This window comes from Typopeltis vanoorti, chromosome 7, assembly GCF_054136105.1.
Source record: "Typopeltis vanoorti isolate ZY-2024b chromosome 7, IOZ_Tvanoo_1.0, whole genome shotgun sequence".
Taxonomy (NCBI): Eukaryota; Metazoa; Arthropoda; class Arachnida; order Uropygi; family Thelyphonidae; genus Typopeltis; species Typopeltis vanoorti.
Window position 1 is genome coordinate 140,885,001 of NC_143555.1, and position 21,365 is coordinate 140,906,365.

General features: G+C 36.8%; 1 protein-coding gene across 1 annotated transcript in view; it reads left to right on the top strand.

The window, feature by feature from the left end:
• The window catches only part of LOC150105132 (protein O-mannosyl-transferase Tmtc3-like), a 318,113-nt gene that overhangs the window by 83,615 nt on the left and 213,133 nt on the right, over positions 1-21,365 (top strand). Inside the window, exon 5 of the mRNA XM_090395125.1 lies at positions 11,487-11,635. Within this exon, the coding sequence (XP_090251251.1) occupies positions 11,487-11,635 (149 nt within the window). The remainder of the gene's footprint in view (positions 1-11,486; positions 11,636-21,365) is intronic.

The window sequence follows — 21,365 nt, forward strand, 5'->3', positions numbered from 1 at the left end:
ATTTAGAGTATGAGCAGCACATGGCATGTAAAAAGCTCGAGGATTTTTGTTCAAAAGCAAATTTTGGAGCCCATATTTTTTCCCTTTCATATTTGCTCCATTGTCATACCCTTGACCGCACATGTCTTCAATGGGAATATTCCGTTTTCCCAGTTGTTCCACTATTGTTGCACATAAACCACGTCCTGTGGAATCTGATATATCTGCAAAACCTAAAAAGTTTTCCCTGATCTTGACAATTCCATTGTCACAGGAAACAAAGCGAATAATAATAGTCATTTGTTCTGTTTTACTTGCATCAGGTGTGCAGTCTTTTTACTTGCATCAGGTGTGTAAAATTATGGAATAATATTTAGATTTTCAAATTGATAATAAAATGTATCCCTGATTGCATTACTTAAAGTTTCCAATATTTCATTTTGACTGTCTTTACTCAAATAGTGTATTCTATTGTTTCGTTGTAGGGTCCTTCCTTTCAACATGATTTTCCATAACAGGATCAAACTTCGCAAATAGTTCGACTAATTTTAAAAAATTGCTGTTATTCCTTTCATATAATTTATCAGATGATCTGCAAAAAGCTACATTTTGGCTACCAAGGAATTTTATAATTTCAATCAAGCGTTCTAAAACACTCGTCCAATGTTTCTTTTCCATTTCATACATGCTTTGAGTCTGGCATCAATAGTAGTTTTGTTTCTTAAATTTTTATCAAGTTCCCTCCATTTTAAGAAATTTTTCATGTGAGCTAAACTAGTCTCATGTCTATGCAAAGTTGTACTTAACATTTCTCCAATCATTATAACCTTCTATAAGACTACTTGATTCAGTAGGTGCAAAAAGTTTGCAACAAAAGCAAAAAACAGAATTTAAAGTTTCGGAATAAATGAGCCATGTTCTTGGCACAAGTTCACCGTTTTCCATTTTTCTATTATAATACGTGTCGCCAAATTTACAACCATATGTATCTCTGGGATATATTATATTTTTCTTTTGAACAGGCCCCATTTCAATTAAAACAACTCATAATTTTTCATCAATATTTCCCCACTCACCTGGATGTTCTAAATTTACAGAGACTAACAATGTGTTAGTTTCGTGGTCAACTACAACTAAATCTTCTCTTAACTGTTTTTAACTTAAATCATGCGTCTTGTTATCTTGTTCAACAGTTATAATAGTACTTTCATTCAAAGTGGATGATGTGCACGGTTCGTCAACTCTGATTTCTGATGTATCGAGTTGGTTACAATCTGCATCACAATATTTTAATATTTTAACAAATTTATTAAGATCCCCAGTTTGTTTCTTAACATCTGTTTCTTTCGCAGCATGACGCTTATGATTTTGTGCACCAGATAACTTTTTTTAAATTTTTGATTCCATTTCTATTTTATACCCACAAGAAATTATTACACAACACAACACAGAGACGAAACAATAGCCTGCACTCTGCCACTGTCAGTAGCCTATTCAGATGCGTTGTTATAAATCTACTGTTGCTATCCTGTCATTACTGCAACATTGTAAAATTTTATTATTATTTTAACTTTGTATACTTGTAGTTTCTATTAATTACTTGTGATGTCTTTTTTCTTTATTTATACTTGATTCTCCGTTATTCTAATGTAGCTATGTGTGCTTTCTCTCTCTCAGAATCTCTTGTTTATATTATTACATGCTATGTTTACAAGAAAGTCAAATAACATTTATTTCATTACTATGAAATGTACACGAATTTAAACATTAGGGAGATTGTTTTCTCTATCCTTCTATAAAAATTCTTTAGCAAAATTTTGAACCTTTTTTCTTCAACTTTAAAATACTTTCTTTAACACAAAACGTTATCTACTCTCAGTTTACAAATTTTACTTATTAAACTCCAAGCTTATTCCCAAAGAGGTTACCTAAATCTCTCTGTTAAGTTATCTTTACAAATTTGATATCAACTTCTAACATGTCAATTGATTCTCTTAAGGACACTTCTTAACCTTATTGAACTTTTGTAAGTTCAAAACTTATTAAAAAAGTTTTGAACTTACAAAGGCTCTGTATCTCACAATTAGTTAAAAGTCTTTCACTAAAAGTTCTAGGGCAATTCTTTCATCTCAGATCTTCATCTGGAATTTTGGCTTCGGCTATATCAATTGGGAATGTAGCGGGACTCGTACGGTTCCGGAAAAATGTTATTCTCCCACGGCGAAAAGAAAAACTTACGAGCGAAGGTACTTTGGGAAATTTGCCTTGCCTTTTCTCCTCTACTTGAGCTTGCCGAAAATGCCTGGACGACTGCCGTCTCAAGTAGCTTGAATTGCCGCCTCTAAGAAACTGAAAATGCCGCCTACAAGCAAAATGAAACTGTTGTCACCTGTCAATCAGGATCCCTCTGGACTGGCAACTTTTCTCTTCTACGGCGTTTGGGACCTTCTTTCAGCAATTTGAAAGCCCTCTCTGTGGCCTAGAAGTTGTTTCCCTCTAGCGACGTCTCGAACCGAGAAGCTCCTTTCTGGAAGCGGAAAACTCCTCTCTCAACCAACGTCTGGATCTGGGATGCTCTCTGACGATGTCTGGAAGCGAGCAGCTCTGTCTCTCGTCGGCAATGTCTGGGACTGGGCAGCTTTAGCAATGTCTGGAACCGAGCTGCCTCCTCTTTGACAGCGTCTGGAACCGGCAGCCTCTCCTGTCTCTCTCTCTGTGGACATGTCTGGAACCTGGGCCCCTCTACTTCTGCAGAAATCTTTGGATCTGTGCATTCCCTTCTGTTTGCTTCAGTCCCTTTTTATTATACCTCCTCTGAGACCTTGCATGAAGCTTGGCAACCCCCCAAAGAATCAGTATGATTCTTTCATCTTAAGTTTCAAGTTCGGCACGCCTTTTGTTCTCCTGCTTTCTTTTAATTTTAAGTTACCGGCCATCGGAAAGTTGTTTGAACCTTTCTGACTGACTTAGCAGATGTTTACACTTAGAGCTTGCAAGCCTTTCTCATACAAACAAATTTTAATAACAATATTTCTAATGCCGCCATGTAGATCTATTACATGCAGCTTAGGCGATATAAACATTGCCTTTATTTTTAACACTAACATATTCTTATTAAAGCAGTATATACAGTTAACTTCCAGTGTTATTTACATTAACATCTAAAACAAACTATACAGAGACAAACAAAGTTTATTTTTACAGTATTAACATGGGACTTAACCTAAGTAAACAATCGAATATAATGTGCTTTGGAATATTTAAGCTACAATCGAGTTTTTACAGTACCATGTGGCTGGTTACGTAGCAATAAATGTTTTGTACACAAATTCGTTTCTGCGCATAAAAACCATTCACCATTTCACTTTAGATTCTGGAGGCAAGCATTTAGCCTGCTCTCTCTGCAAAATTGTAAACAGCCGGCAATATACAATTTTTTAAAAATTTTTATTCAGTGTATCTGGCCTTATTTATTTTAATATTGATCATTCTAAGAATTTTTTGTTTTTATGATAAAAATTTTGTTTCTTAAAAATGAATTTATGACCCGTGCCCGCATGCTCTGCATACCCGCTTCTGCCGGCCCTGATAAGAGAAATAGTATGTACAATCAGTGCCGTAACTATGCAGGTGCAACGGATGCACAGTCCCAGGACGAGAGGGGAGGGGGCTGAAATAGGATATGCTGTTGGCACACTCTCCCTCGATGAGTCTTTGGACTCCCTGAAGGTGTTACATAATAATAATATTTATATTATTATTTATTAAACATTTATTACATTTTCATTTTCAAATTTTAATTTTGCTGCCGTTGGGATCGATTCTGTAACTTTTTTGGTTCAAATTAAAAATTAAAAAATAACAGATCTATTTCTATCGTATTTGTTTTTTATATTTTTTTTCCAAAAAAAAAAGGGGGCCAAAAATAAAATCTTGCAAAGGACCCATGAAAAGCTAGTTACGGCAATGCTTGTTTACGTATACAAGATTTGTAATTATGTCTCCTCCTAAACAACAACAAAAAAAAAAAAAAAGAAAGAAAGAAAGAAAAAAGGAATCGGCATTTATTTTATTATGTGAAGGTCCAGGGAGTCCAAACACTCATCCAGGGAGAGTGTGCCAACAGCATCGAACGATTGATCCCTTCCAACTACTAACCGCGCTCAAGTTACTTAACTTTTTGCATGAGCCATTAGTAGCAGAGGTTCTACCTATCGACCAACCTTTGCTGCCTTTTTTTTTTTTTTAAATAATTAAAATAAAATTTTACTGGAGTCTGAGTACCATTAGAGATAACTTCCATTCTGCGAAATCAGACTATAATCAAAACTGATTGGCAAGAAGGGATTTTTTTAATTCTTCCCTCAGGAAGAAACTCATATTCAAGTCCACAATTCCGAAATCGGCCGGTTATCTACAATATTATTATTATTACTTAAACCTCCTGGGAGTCCGAGGACTCATCAAGGGAGGGTATCTGCTCTACAACTCTCTGTCTTCGCCACTCGATTAACCGTAACTACCATCATTATCTACACCAATGCCATCTACCGCTGATCAGCATTTCTAGTATTTTCACTGACAATCACAACATCCATACCCATGGCTGGATTCGAACCCGCAGTCTTTCGGCTGGAGAGCATATACACCAACCAGGCCGTTCTCCTTTTCTTCACCAGCATAAGAAGCTTGTGCTCCTTTGAGAAATGAAACAGTGTCAGAAGATTTCTCTACTAACATAATGAAAGCAATAATAATTTTGCTATTAGAAAGTGATATTAGAAATTGTACTGTATATTCTGAATTTTGGGCATGAATATGGCCAAAATTCATTAACAAAGGACACTGTTGAGTGTCCTTTTTTAATGGGAAAGTAGTAGTTTTATTTTATTTTTTTTTATTATCTGACTCCCACCTACAAAAGGTTATAAACTTATTATAGTGAATAGGCTAAGAATTTCTATTTTTCTATTTTTATTGTTTTCTAATATTTTTTATTTATTTCTACATAATCCAGAAAGCTTGCTTTAGAGACCAAACAGGGAACTTTTTTTTCCAAATCACTTCAGACCTCTATTAAGCAAGATGGTAGTCTCACACTAGTTGGTGAAATTAATCCCCACTCAAAGACAATCAAAAATGTTCCTGTGCCAATGGTAGGATTTGAACCTGACACCTTTTGATTGGAGTGTGGATACACTAACCACTTAGCCAGCCATGGTAGGATGTTAATTTTACTCACTTTAAACTGTGAAGTTTCTAAAGGACTGCAGGTGCAAGTTCTAGGATAGTGCATGTCATGCCGGCAAAGGTTGGTTGATTGGTAGAGCCTCTGCTACTAATGGCTCAGTTAAGTAAGTTTGAGCGCGGTTAGTTGGAAGGGGACCAATCGTTCGATGCTGTTGGCACACTCTCCCTCGATGAGTCTCTTTGGACTCCCTGGAGGTGTAAAATAATAATAATAATAATAATAATAATTAGAGATTTGAGGTTAAGAAGTGAAAGAGTGGTAATACAGGCAGTCCCCTGGGTTACGAATGATATGTTCCTGAGAACGTCTTTAAGTCGGATTTGTACATAACTTGGATCCCTGATGAACAGCGCACATGTGTTGACAATACTATAATGACTCATATATGGCTGGTACCATCGACAGAGTGTAGCATTGAGGCAGCCTGTCTCATGGCGCTGTCGCTACGCTAACAATTCCTGTTAGCGTAGCAAGTGTAGAAAGAAGATTTTCCAAGTTTAAACTGATGAAAAATTATTTGCTAACAGCAATTACCCAAGAAAGATTGGTTGGCCTAGCAACTATATCAATAGAGGTGGAGCTTATCATTTAAATTTAGAAGAGCTTACGAACAGTTTTATTGTGCGATATCCCTGCAGAGCAAACATTTAATTAACCAAATTAAGGGGATATTAAATCCCACATTGTTTTAAAACCGAATAAGAAACTCAAAGATTGGGATCAGAGAGTTTCATGCCGAATATAGTAAACTATAAAAGTATCGGCGGTTACTAGCTTGAGCTAGTAAACTATAAAAGTATCGACGGTTACTAGCGTGAGCTCACGCTAGTAACCGCCAATACTTTTATAGTTTACTATATTCGGCATGAAACTCTCTGATTCCAATCTTTGAGTTTCTTATTCGGTTTTAAAACAATGTGGGATTTAATATCCCCTTAATTTGAATAATGTTTATATCGCCGAAATGAAGCCTATTGGCTCTTTATATTTAAGTAATTTAATTAATATTATTATGTAATCGTTTTGCATTAATGTTTCTCTTGTAATAAAAACCAAATAGCAATTGGAGATTTTCTCATATTTTTGTCTTATAATCCATCAGGGGTGATATTTAATTGTTTGCCTCAGGGTGCAATCTAATCTGGCGACGGCCCTGTATATGGCAATAATAATACAGTGTAATACTGTAATAATAATAATAATAATAATAATAATAATAATAATAATAATAATAATACCCCTGTACTGTAAAAATAAGTTACAGAAACTATTGTGCCCTTTCTTTTAATTCAAACAAACAGAACATAAAAACAAACTTATACAAAGATAGGAGAAATTTCAAAAAAGAATATTAAAGGTTGCATCAATCTCTTGCTTTCTGGAAGGGGCATTTTCGAAGCAAGAAGGTAGGTTAACATTAATCAGAAGATGATGGAGAAGTGCTCAAGAGGATGGACCTGGTGCTGCAGAATCAGGATTTGATTCTGTTTCTGGAGGAGGGGAGCTTACCGCTGAAGTCAGTTTCTTGAAAAAGGTATCGAAGATTGTTTGCACAGCTTTTTCTTTCTTTCATCCTAAATGGTCCTAACATTGTAAACTGCTCAATGTTAGGATCTTGTTCCTCAAGCTTAGCATTGAGACAAAAGGCTTCCGCTAATTCTTTTGTCGTAAACTTTCTTGGCTCTGGATCTTCTGATTCTTCGTGTTCTTGTGTTTCTATCAGCTGCTTCTCTATCTCCATAAGGTCTTCATTAGTTAATTCTTGTGAATGGGACTCTAGTAAGTCACTGACATCATTTTCATTGATGTCCAATTGCAGTGCATTATCCCTATCCACCACAGCTTTGTTCGATGTCTTCTATGAAGCCACGAAAATCATCACAGAATTGAGAGCACAGTTTGTTCCACACCCCTTTAATTGTTGATTGCTTCACTTCCTCCCAAGAATCAGCAATGTTTTTGATGGCATCATGGATGTTATAATTCTTTCAGAAGTCTCTCAAGGCCATCACATCATCTTCCATAGCCCTGAATTCCTACTTGCAGGAATGTATGCCATAAGTAATAAGCCTTAAATGCAGAAATTACTCCCTAGTCCATTGGCTGTAGTGTTGAGTGGTAAAAATATGACCTTTACATTAGGGTTAAGGTCATCTAAAGATGTTGGATGTCCAGGAGCATTGTCTAGCAAAAGCAGAATTTTAAAGGGAAGTTTCTTTTACGAACAATAACGTTCCATAGTAGGAATAAAACAGTTCAAGAACCAATCTTCAAACATGGCAAGTGTGACCCAGGTCCTTAAATTTGACTTCCAAATAATGGGAAGAGCTGCTTTAATAATGCAGCGAAGTGCGGATTTGTTTACCATGCACAAAGGAAACTAGTCCCCGAATTATTAATTTAATTAAATTATTAATTATCCTTATGGGGAGCCCATTCATAAGTACGGAACAGCGTAAGTCGGGTCGCAAGAAACCCCGGGACTGCCTGTATATTAATTGGAGATTTATTATTATTACGTGACATCTCCAAAGAGTCCGAGGACTCATCTTGGGGAGGGCACTATACTCCACTCTGCTACAAATACCTCACTGTCTCTCTTACTACTTAATTCTCCCACTACACACAACCTTCACCAATGCCATCTATCAACCATTACCACCAACCATATTTTTGGTCTGTAAATTGCGTCTGTCTGTTCTGATGGATGATTTGATTTGCCTGTACGTGGAATGAAAAACCCGAGTTTCTGGGAGAAAAAATCCTGCTACCCCTGTATGAGATTGGCTAACTCACCTTCATTTGAAAAAAAATCATGCAAAGATTCTTCTCATCATGATGAGAATCGAACTGAGGCTTTTTCCAACCGAATGATTGCATTTATCGGCACTAGAGACTGTGGTACTCTTTGGTTTAGTTGAGGTTATAAGTAGTAGTAGATTTTAAAAGATCAAGTTAGTTATCAAGGGCTGTAAGCCTGCAGAATGGTGGTTCTTGAAATCATGGTGCTTGTGTGTGTTATTATTTATTTGTTTACACATATTTAGAAAGCATATGATGGCTTTAGAAAGCTTATGTTGTGCTTGAATGAGTTTTTTAAATGCTGTTTTTTTTTGGTATTTGAAAATTGTGGTATTGAGATTTTTCCTTTTTTAAGTCAAGCCTTTATAAACTCAAAGAGCTATACAAACTCATCCAGACCAAACACTCATGCCCATGGTGGGACTCGAACCAATGATCTGTTGGTTGGAGAGCTGGTGTGCATATCCACTTGGCCAACCAGGTTGGCATTTAACTTTTTTTAAGTGTGATTTTTATTTGTCTAATTTGTAATTTTTGTTTATTTACAATTGTTTTAATCCTGAAGGTATTATTAATATTATTCGGCAAATTTATTTTTATTAATTTTCTTATTACTCTTATTTCTGTTGTTTTCTTTATATGAAATTTTTATATCCTTTAAGTGCCTCCGTAGTGCAATTGGAAGAATGATGGTACGTTGCACCCTTCGATTAGAAAAGGTCTAAGTTCGATTCTTGTCATGACGGGAGGAATCTTTATATGGACTTTTTCAATTGAAGGTGAGCTAGCTGATCTCATATGGAGGTAGCAGGGGTTTTTTCTCCCGGAAACTCGGATTTTTCATCCCACATACATACAAATCAGCCCTTTAGAACACACGCAATTTACAGACAAAAATACTAGCTATGGTGGTGGTGGGCAGTAGATGGCATTGATGTAGGTGATTGGTAGTAGAGGTTTGGTGTAGTAGTGGAGAATGAGTGTTGTATAGTAGGTGTCCTCCCGCGATGAGTCTTCAAACTCCTTGGAGGTGTCACGAATAATAATAATAATAATAATTTATTTTTTTATATTGGATGGGGGGGGTTAGCCAGTGCTTTATAATATCACTTTGGTGACATTATAGAGGTCACCTTTTGTTGACATCTCACTTATCTGATAGTATCTCTCTCTCTCTACCTTTTTTTTTTGTTTTGGTGTTTTTCTGGTTGAGTTACTCAATATTTGATGTGAATGGATCTGTAACAGGTGACAACTTGATGGATTGCAGTGCTGTATGTTCTTTACTATATACTATAAATTAAAGATGTCAAGAAATTATATTCTTGGTTTAATCCTTTATCCAAGTGTAAGCAAACAAAGGTTTGCACATGAAGCAACTTCATGACTGGGCAATTTGTATATAGAGGCTAATGACTTCACATCACTTGCCTTAGTATCCCATAATGCAAAGCACATATCCTTACAGACAGTTTTTCTTTGCATGGAGAGTGGTTGAACCATGGAATACATTGCCTGATGGAGTAGTGAGAGCGAGAACGGTCAATGAGTTTAAGGAGTGGTATGATAGACTTTGTGTTTCTTAGGTGGGGGACCTCCCTTCGATGAGTCTTGATAGACTTTGTGTTTCTTAGGAAGGACCTCCCACGATGAGTCTTTTGACTCCATGGAGGCCTGAATAATAATAATAATAATAATGCTATGCATTATGGGAAGGGTCACTACCCACTACCCAGACCGGTTTTAACCTTTATTGAGGTCTCATCAGTAGTAGCTCCCACTTTATACATTTTTGTAATCAAATTCAATCTTGCAGGGTATTTCAGCAGAACCTTGAGTAAAAAATATGGTTCAAAAAGGACTTAACAATGGAAGAGAATGTCTTCCTTTTGAACATTTCTAAATTTCTTTATTGCAAACTTGTTAACAAATTAATTATTTTTGAAGACTATGAAATTCCTTTGTGATGCCACTTAGGTGGTAATGGATTTGAGCAGAAAATAGGAAGGAGGGAAAACTGAAACATTATTCTTCCTTCATCTCATTATAAAAGGTTACAAATTAAGGCAAAAAGATGTATAATATTCTATCATAAATGAAAAACCAGTGAAGAGTAGAGTCCAGACCTTAAGGATTCTATTGTGCATATGCCCACTACAGATATTGGTATAAGTGATATCTATGAGGTCTGGAAAATTAAGGAGTGTTCCTGGTTAACCATTGCTTTTATTGGTTAAAAAATAAAATGTAATATTTGTCTAGTTTTGCATTGCTGCTTAGTGCATTGCCACATGGATTTATTCTGTTTCTGTTTCTTAAAGTACTGTAAGTGATGGCTTGTGGTTGGAACTTAGGTTGGATATTTTCTCTAAATTATTTTCTGCACATGATGTTTGCAGCTTTGTTCTTCCATGTATAAGAATTACTATGGCACACACACATTGGCAGTCTTAATGCAAAGTCAATCAGTAAAATGGTGTATCACCAATATTTTTATCCAGATAGTTAATAGTACAATTTGCTACTTATATCAAACTATCACAAATCTAGAGTGCTTACTATGCACAGGATTTGAGAATATTTTGCTACTTCTACAGGAGAAAGAGAACTTTGCCATTGAGATACTTTTTTCATCTTTTTGTATCTCTGGTCTAGCACTCACCAATGAGACCTCTATAAAAGTCAAAATTGACCTGGAAAAAGTGGCTCTTGTTATAAAATATGGAATATACATAAACTGTGAAAGGAGTGTGATGTACATTATGAGATATTAAGTACAACTTGATGAGGTCAGCTGCTTTCTCTATATACAATATAGAGAGAGATGTACATTATTTTCATGACTAAAATAATAAATATTTTAGTCATGAACTGAGATGCTGTATTTTGTTTACAAACTTTTGATTGCTTATGCTGAGGTAAAATATGGATGAAATCAAGGATATAATTTCTTTTTAAATATAATATATTATTATTATTATGTAATTGCTATTATTACATTGCTCTTTTTGTGTCAGTATTCATAATACCAAATAACCAACATGTAAATTCAAATCAACTGAGATTAATCCCTTCCTCATGAAAAATTCTCTAATGACTGCAAACTCTCCAGCTATTTCAAAATCATATTAACAGATTCCATATCTGTTAACCTCTATCCACACACACACATGGCACTAATATACAATTCTTAAATAATTTTGAGGAGATCTGGAAAGCTGATGAGAGGCAAGAATTCTGAGAGTTTATGAACCTTTGCAAGAATTTTGTTTCAGTTATGTCAAACTGTAAACCAGTTTTGATGTAAAATGGTTTGAAAATTATCCACTTTTATGTAGTATTTAAGACAAGCATTAAGTGATTAATTAATATTTTAACATAATTAAAATTCATATTTTAATGATGTTTTTAATTCATATTTTAATGTTTTCTTTTTTTCTTTTAACTTTCCTAGAGTCTGTCCCTGATGTCATTTCCCTTCTTACCTGCCTCCAACTTGTTCTTTCCAGTAGGACTAGTGGTGGCAGAAAGACTTCTCTATCTCCCCAGCATGGGATTCTGTCTTTTAATATCATATGGCTGGGATCTTCTTTGGACTAGGAGGTACGTGTGCCCAAACCATAAAGAAAATTATTCATTGAAGTAAAATTTAATATTACTTGAGAAAATATGCTCAGGGATGATTAAAGAACCTCAAGTATTCAATTCAAAAATACCTTCTTTCATGAGGGATTTACATGATGAGAGATATGTATAGTGGAATTTATGAGTTTTACTGAAAACATAGAAAAATTAGGTAAATTCAAAATTTTCATCAGAGTATCTCTACCATTATTTTTTTAGCTTAATTTTCATTGAATATGAGAGAATGTGTGGGTTAATGGTTTGGCTACCACATGTTTTGGGTATTGATATATGTAGAAACTGTACTTAAGTTCGAAATTACATAATTACATTGTAGTTAATCAAAATTTGGATGATTATCATGCATCATGATCATCATTATTGCCAATTCTTGATACATATCCTCAAGGAATATACAGGATACTATTAAGTTTGCATTATTACTAATCTACTGTCAAATTTTCCTCCATATTAGTCTATCACATATCAACACTCTGATATTGTCAGATCTTATATTTCTGTCTTCTACGACACTTCTGACCGCATCAATAGTTCCAGGTCTTTGGTTGGATCTTCTTCTTACTATCTTAGAATTAAACATCTTTTTTACTAATCTTTCCTCTCCCATTTTATTTAAGTGACCATATGACTTCAGATTAGCTCTACTCACACATTTTTGAATGTGTGAGTAGAGTTAATCATTCCTAATATTTTTATTTTAATAAGATTTTGCCTCTCCTCACCCTCCCATCCCACTTACACCCTCCCCATACAGTTTCCAGCAATGGCCTCCCGTTCCCCCTCCCTCTAAAATTCTATGAAAAATCTCTTCCACATCAACCTAATAATAACCCCAGACTGGCCCATATGTCCCAATAATATCTGCCCCTCTTCCTCCTATTCATGAGACCCTGCAACTTGCATTCCCCTAATCTGTCCTTGCACTCAACATTCCAAAGACTACTGACCAACTTTGTGAATCTTCTCTGGACCCTTTCCAACATATCCTTGTCACCATGAATACCCGGCAACCAAATAATCTGTGCTCAATAATCCACATGAGGCCTGAGCAAGGCCCTATGCAGTGGCATCATAAACTTTTTATCTATGCATGTCAGGATCTTCCACATCACTGCCATTATCCGATGTGCCATCTTCACAACTTGTGCAATGTGTGCCCCCCCCCCAATTTTAAGTTCCTGTCTGCCACCACTCCCAGATCTCCCATCTCCCTCACCACCTCCAAAGTTTCCCCACCAAGAGTATACCCTGCATCCCATCATTGCTATCAAACCCCAAAACCTTGCAACTTGTTACATCTTGCAACAGTGTACGATAGCTCTACTTACTACTACTCTACTTACTACTGTCCATTCATGCAATTTATTAAAGTCCTCTTACAAGGCCATAACATCTTGACTCTGCATTTCTCTCCCTAATCCTGCAGCATTTGTAAAAACAGCTGCATATTACTAGTTAAACTCATCCCAATATCATCAATGTACTAATTGAACAACAATGGTCCCAAACTGACCCCTGCAGCACACCAACAGTGACCCTTCTAACTTTGGGATACTGCACCCTCATACACAGCTCTCTGATACCATCTGATAGCCAGTCAGCCATCCAACCCAGAAGTCTATCATCCAATCCCATTTGCCTCAATTTATTTAACAATTTGTTGTGTGTGGCAGTCCATCAAAAGCCCCCCTACAAAATCCAAGAACACTACTGCATATGCATCTCCCCTGTCCAAGGTATTTGTCACCTTATTATAGTACACAAGTATGGTGGTAAAACATGATCTCCCTTTGACAAACCTATTCTGATAACCACAGAGAATACTGCTGTTATAACCCATTTCTGTATCCTACTTCTCACCAATCTTTTCTCCAGTACCTTCACCACAACTCCAGATATACAGATTGGCCTATAATTCAAAGCCACAGCCTTATCACACCATCATTATGCACTGGAAAAAATTTTACCTTCAGGCATAGACTTCTGTGGCTAATTGGTTCAAAAGATATATTTCGGTGATTACACCATATTTTTTTATTATTCAGTTATATAAAATGCTGAAATAATAGTTCCCAAAATAATTGTCCAGTATTGTTCAATGTCAATAATTATATATCTGCATTCTGTTATTTGAGTTTTATGAATAGCCAGACGGTTATGATTTGTATTTATTAATTCTCTTGTTTAAACTTTAAGTTATACTATTTACCCCCTTAAGATGTAAATCCTATGATTTACGAAACTTGTCGGGAACTATTATTTCAGCGTTTATGTAACTGAATAATAAAAAAATGTGGTATAATCACCGAAATATATCTTTTGAATTTTACGTTCGTTCCACTCCTTTGGAACCTGTGCTGTAGTAAGAGTCTTATTAAAAGGCATTCCTGCAACATTCCCTTAAGATAAGTGGTGATATGTCATCAAATCCAATCGCTTTAGTGACATCAAAGTTATTTATTTCCTCAAATTCCTCCTGCTTACTCACAATTAAGCCATCTTCTCCTATATCCTCTACACCGAAGTTCCTCATGATTCCACCCTGATCAGGACAAAATACCCTTATCAATTGATCAGTGAGTACATCAACAATGTCTTCTGCATCAGTTACCATTCTACCATTTTTATCCATTAACATAATCTTACCATGATCATTCTTCCTTCTACTTGCCAAATATAAAAAAAATGCTGTAGGGTTTTTCTTCACCTGATTTGTCAATTTTTGCTCATACTGCACTTTTCTTTTCCGTATTAACTGAGTCACTTTCCTGTCTTGTTCTTTATACTCTTCATGTAACTGATTATTACCATTATTCATCTTGTACTGCCTCCAAAGTACCGTCTCCTTCTTCTTCCAGATTTCATGCTTAAGCCCCTCATCCACTCATCTTACACCTATCTTGTTGAGCCTTTTGCCCTTTGGAATACATTCATTGATGCTGTTATATATTTGTTTGTCAGTTCCCAAGCAACATTTCTTTCCTTACTGCTCAACTCCTCATTCCATTCTATAGTTCTAAGTTGTCTCCTAAGCTTGTCATAATCACCAGCCATATAATTCCATATATATCCTTTTCTCAGAAAAGTCTGCATATGGCTAGCCACAACCCAGGTGCTCACTTCATGATCATTCTCACCAACTGGAGGAAAGTGTGAAACCCCACTCGCAATTACATCCTTTTACATCAAATTATCTTTAATTACTCTAATTCAATCAATTCTAACTGCTAATTTACAACTTAAATATAAACTATATGTTGCACTGTATAATGTTCCTTTCACTACAATTGAATATTTTATTATTATTATTGTTCCGGGCAACTCCAAGGAGTCGACAGACTCATCAAGGGAAGCCCTAACATCATGTCAAGAACAACTATTCGACATTGACACAGTATCTATCATACCTTGCCTTGAACTCGTTCACGGTCGTAGCACCTACAACAGACTCTGGAAGCTTATTCCACTCATTCACCACTCTCTCCAAGTAAAAAACCTAGCTATAACAGCCTTGTCAACCACGCTCTTGCCCAGCTTCCATGCATGGCCCCTAGTCCTCCCACCACCAGTCATATTTTCAAAAATATCTTCTGGATCAATCTTGTAGAAACCCTTCAGTAATTTGAATGTCTCAATCATATCACCCCTCCTTTGCCTATCGTCCAATCTCTGCAACCCACAAATCTTCAACCAATTCTCATAAGGGTCATTCCACAGACCTTCTATCATCTTGGTCACTGGCCTCTGGATCCTCTCCACTTCCTCCCCATCACGAAGCAACCCTGGTGCCCATAACTGGGCACAGTAGTCCAGATGGGTTCTTATCAAGGCTTGATACAGAGGAACAACAACTTGTTTGTCTCTGCATGTTAAAGTATTTTTCAGAAGCCAAGTGATTTGATGAGCTGATTTAGTCACTTTTGCAAAGTCCCCCCTAAACTTCAATTCCCTATCCACCAACACTCCCAAATCCCTGGCCTCATTAATCTGCTGGAGTACGGTTCCACCAATGCGGTATATTGCTGCTATTCTTTTCATCCCAAAGTGCATAACCTTACACTTTGCCACATTAAATTGACATCCATTTTTCCTAGCCTGAATGGCAAAGAAATGGAGCTAGCTGAGGAATTAGATAAGTACCAGATCGACATAATAGGGGTGACTGAAACAAAAAAGACCAAAACTGGTGAGATCTTTCTGAGCAATAAATACAAAATGTTATATTCAGGCAATGACAATCAAGGAAAAGAAGGAGTAGCCATAGTATTCAACACAAAATACGAGGCTAATCTTCTTGAATGGCAGTCAGTCTCAAGTAGAGTAATGTGGGCAAATATGAGAATGGGGAACTGGACAATGAGACTTATTTGTGCCTATGGTCCCACAGAAGGTTCTACTAAGGTAGAAGTGGAGGAATTTTTTGACGCTTTAGAAAAAGCAACTGACACAATGAAAAAGGAAAAGTTGGTCCTTGTTAGGGATCTAAATAGCAGAGTAGGAAATGATTGTGAGACATACAGAAATATTTTGGGAAAATTTGGAGAAAAGAGCAAAGCTAATAATAATGGCAAATATCTGTTGGATTTCTGCTCAGGACATGGACTGGTTATTACTAACACCATGTTCCAACATAAAAATGTGCACAAATTCATATGGAGAGAAGAGGCTAGGAATAAGAAAAGTCTCATTGACTGTGTTATTGTTGATAATGATGTTTTCTCCCTGGTGCAGGACACCAGAGTGTACAGAGGATTTGAAATTGGAAGCGATCACTATTTAGTCTTGAGCAGGATAAAATTGAATTTCATATTGAAAAGAATAACATGTAAGAAAGTTTTAAAGCGAATAAAAGTTGAGCAGCTCTCAGATGTGAACTGCAGACTTAAATACAGAAAGATTATTGAAAAGAAAATGAAAGAGTTTGAGAACAGGAATCAAACCTTGGAGATTCAGTGGCAAACTCTGAAGAAAACATTGATTGATTCTGCCAGAGAGGCATATGGTGAGGTTGTGTGCAAGGATAAAAAAATCAGAACTCCCTGGTGGACACAGGAAGTTAAAGAGGCAGTGAAGGAAAAGAAGAAAGCATATCAAAAGTTCCTGGCAAATAAGTCAGCTTTTACTCTTACAGAATACAGAGACAAATGTAAGAAAGCTAAACAGTGTGTAAAAGGCATGGGAGGACTTTGTCAAGAATCAAACAAAAGTCATGGGAGGACTTTGGCAAGAATATAGAAAATAAATATCAAGAAGGTGGCAAAATATTCTGGAGGTTGTTGAAGAAGCTTAGGAATGGAGGAAAGAGTGCTGTAAAAGGAGTTAGAGATGATAAAGGTGACATGAAAACAGGAGAAAAAGATATCCTTGAAGTATGGAGTAATTACTTTGAAAAACTGCTAAATGAAACAAGCAGTGATGACAGCACAGTGATAAAAAACACTGACCAGGCATGAAGTCAGGAATACATATCCATACTTGAAGTAGAAAAAGCCATCAAAGGCTTGAAATGTGGAAAGGTAGCAGGAGTAGATGATATTCGACCAGAAATGCTGAAGTATGGTGGTATAAAAGTCTTACAGTGGCTGCACTGCATAGTTCAGAAAGCCTGGACTGAGGGACAAATTCCCGATGATTGGAGTAGAGCTCTCATAGTACCCATATATAAAAAGGGAAATAAAACTGAATGTGAGAATTACAGAGGTATTTCCCTACTGAGTGTTCCTGGCAAGATCTATGCAAGTATACTTGAGAAACGGTTGAGAAGAATTGTGGAAGAAAAGCTTGGTGAAGAACAAGCTGGATTCAGGCCAAATAGAGGCTGTCAGGATCTGATCTTCACTTTACGACAAATAGTCGAGAAAGCATGGGAATATAACGAAGATCTGTATTTAAGTTTTGTTGATTTGGAAAAGGCATATGACAAGGTGCCAAGAGAGAAGCTATTCAATACACTGCAGTTATATGGTGTCAATGGGGCATTATATCAAGCAATACTTAGTCTTTATTTGAGTTGTAAGTCAGCAGTTAGAATTGAAGGAAGTACAGGAAGATGGTTTAATATTAAATCTGGTGTGAGACAAGGATGTACATTATCCCCTCTGTTATTCATTATCTATATGGATCACATTATGAAGGAAAGTGGTATTAAACCTGATATCAAAATTGGAGATGTTAATGTCAGCTCTTTGCTTTATGCGGATGATGTTATACTTCTAAATAAATCCGCTAAAAGTCTGCAAGATTCTCTGACTAAATTGAATAGCTGTTGTAATAGATATGGTATGAAGGTCAGCAATAAAAAGACAAAGACAATGAAAATAGGCAGAATCATTGAAAATGTCAACTGTGTTGTGAATGGAGAACCTGTGGAACAAGTAAAACATTTCAGCTACTTCGGCACGATTTTTACTGAAGATGGTAAATTAAATATAGAAATAGACAACAGAATCAGGAAAGCTGGTATGGTGGGAAGTCAATTGAATAAATTCATATGGAATAAGAGAGAAATTAGTCGGAACACTAAATTAGCTGTATACAAGACGGTGTTCAAACCAGTTTTAACTTATGGATCTGAGAGCTGGGTCAGAAGTAAAACACTTGACCAAAGACTAGAGACTGCAGATATGAGAGTCCTGAGAAAGATTAGAGGCGTGAACAGATGGCATCAATGGCAATATCATATTAAAAATGAGGATATTAGGAAAGAACTTGACATTGTCAGCATCCAGAAATGCATTAGCAGAGCTAATCTCAGGTGGTATGGTCACTTAAATAGAATGGGAGAGGAAAGATTAGCAAAACAAGTGTTCTCTGCCAGGTTGGCAGGAAAACGACCCAGAGGAAGACCAAGATATAGGTGGATTGATACGGTACAAAGTGTGTTAGACGATAGAAATATAAGATCTGATAATGTTGGAGTCTTGACAAGTAACAGACTGATTTGGAGGAAAATTGTAGATAGGAAGTTAGTAATGATGTAAATTTTTCATGTAGTACTGTCATATCCTGTACACCCCTTGAGGGTACATGGCAGGAATTTGATGATGATGATTTTCCTAGCCCAGTCCTTCAAACTATCCAAATCATCCTGTAACATTTTGACATCTTGTGCACTCACAATTGCTCTACCCAACTTTATATCATCAGCAAACAAGTGAACACTTCCTCTCAACTCCTTTCCTATATCATTGATGAACAAATTGAAAAGCAGTGGTCCAAGAACAGAGCCCTGCGGCACACCACTAGTCACAAGCCGTCTTTTGGACTCCACTCCTCCATAAACCATTCTCTGATATCTCTCCTTCAACCACCCTCCTATCCATCTCACCAACCCTATATCTATCCCCATCTGCTCCAGTTTACTGATTAGGGTTCCATGTGGTATCCTGTCAAAGGCCTTGGCAAAGTCCAGTAGTATCACTGTAAACCCGTTACCCCTATCCAGTTCAGCCGTCACTGTGTTATTCATTACATTCAACTGCCTCCCTAAGGACTGTATATCTACCCCCCCCTTAATAAATCTAGTTTCTCTGAATTTGCACATCCACTACATTCAGCAACACTTTCTCAAGTCTCCTTACACCATAACCATTCAAATGCAAACCATCCATCTTATATAGATCCTTTCGCCCATCGAACTCACTCCACACATCCACAAATTCCACACCACTCATCATGCATAACCCACGCATAAAGTCATTCGCAATTATGGCCCTCCTTTTAAACATTTCACTGTCATACCGTGGCAAAAGACTAATCATTCTAACTCTCTCACTCTTTTCTTTTGCTACCTCAAACAATTCATTCAGGTCTTCTATCATTTCCATTTTATCTCCTTTCAAATTATTCTAGTAGCAAGGCTTATACGTTGGTCAGACATAACTGGTGATTAGTTTACGGAATTAACAACGCATATAAAGTATATTAATTAAAGGTAACTTTAATGAATAACTTCTATATTTCGGCAACGTCACATTGCCATTTTCAGGAACATAAAGATATGGTATGTGCACGCAGGCACTAACACAAAGCAAATGAGGAAGAAAGCAAGAAACTAATATTGTTCCTGAAGTCCTAATGGTGCCCTCTGGTGGGCTAATTTGGTAGTCTTGGCAGTTGGGCTGAAGTTCTCATAATGTAAGTCTCCCAAATTTGGGGTAGTTTCATGCACCCAAATTTGTTGAGGTTAGGAACGTTTTATAGAGCTGCTGAAGATTCTTTGAATAATCTTTCGTATTTAAACTTGCTGTGATGAATTATTTATGTTTTCTTCCAAAGAATTTTATGGTGGATATCTAAGGCATGGTCTGCCAGCCCAGAGCCGCTGTACTGGTGGAACCGGATGTAGTCTTTGTGTTCTGAAATCCTGATATTTATTATTATTATTATTATTAAACAAGACCTCATGGAGTCAAAGACTCATCTAGGAGGTCCTTTTATCTCACACACATCTCATCATACCGGGTCTTAAACACATTCAAACTCCTTGCAGACACCACACTCTCAGGCAAGGCATTCCAATCATTCACAACTCTGCACGAAAAAAACCTGCCTCTCACTCCCCTACTCACACCCTCTTTATACAGTTTCCAGGGATGACCTCTGGTTCTCCCCTGATCTCCCACTATTCGCTGTAGAACTTCTCCACCATTGATCCTATAGCAACCCCTTACCAACTTGTAGGTCTCTATCATATCTCCCCTCTTCCTTCTCTCCACTAGTCTCTGCAAATTACATCTTTTCAATCTTTCCTCATACTCGACATTCCAGAGGTCAGAAACTACCTTAGTCAGTCGCCTTTGGACCCTTTCCAACATCTCTTCATCCTTCTGAAAACCAGGTGACCAAATCTGGGCACAATAGTCCATGTGTGGCCTAATCAAAGCCTTATACAATGGAACAAGAATCTCCCTACTTCTACACGTCAGTGTCCTCCTCATCATTCCCAGAAGTCTTTGTGTTGTCTTCACAATTTTGGCGATGTGACCCCTAAATTTTAGATCCTTATCCACTATCACTCCCAGATCTCTTATTTCCTCTACTTCCAACAATATATTCTTACCAAGCATAAATTCTGCATCCCATCTTTGTTTTCCAAATTTTAAAACCTTACATTTTGCAACATTGAACTCAAACCCCCATTTGCTTGCCCAATCACTCAATTTATTCAAGTCTTCTTGCAAGGCCACAACATCTTCACTACTCTTTATGGTTCGTCCCAACTTTGCATCATCTGCAAACAACTGAATATCTCCATCCAAATCTTCGCCAATATCATTAATATACAAGTTAAATAGTAATGGCCCTAAAACAGATCCCTGAGGCACTCCACTAGTGACTTTCCTTTTCCTGGATATTGCACCCCCATACACAACTTGTTGATACCTGTCAGATAGCCAGTCTCCAATCCAATGCACTAATCTAATATCCAACCCCATCTGCTCTAGTTTGACTGTCAACTTATCATGAGGCACTCTATCAAAAGCTTTTGCGAAATCCAAGTATATTACTGTGTATCCTTCTCCTCTGTCCAAGGAAGCAGTCACTTTATTGTAATAAGTAAGTAGATTACTAAAACACGACCTCCCTTTAGCAAATCCATGCTGTCCATCAAAGATTATACCATTGTTGTCAACCCAACTCTGGATTCTAGTTCTCACAAGCTTCTCCAACAACTTAACCACAACAC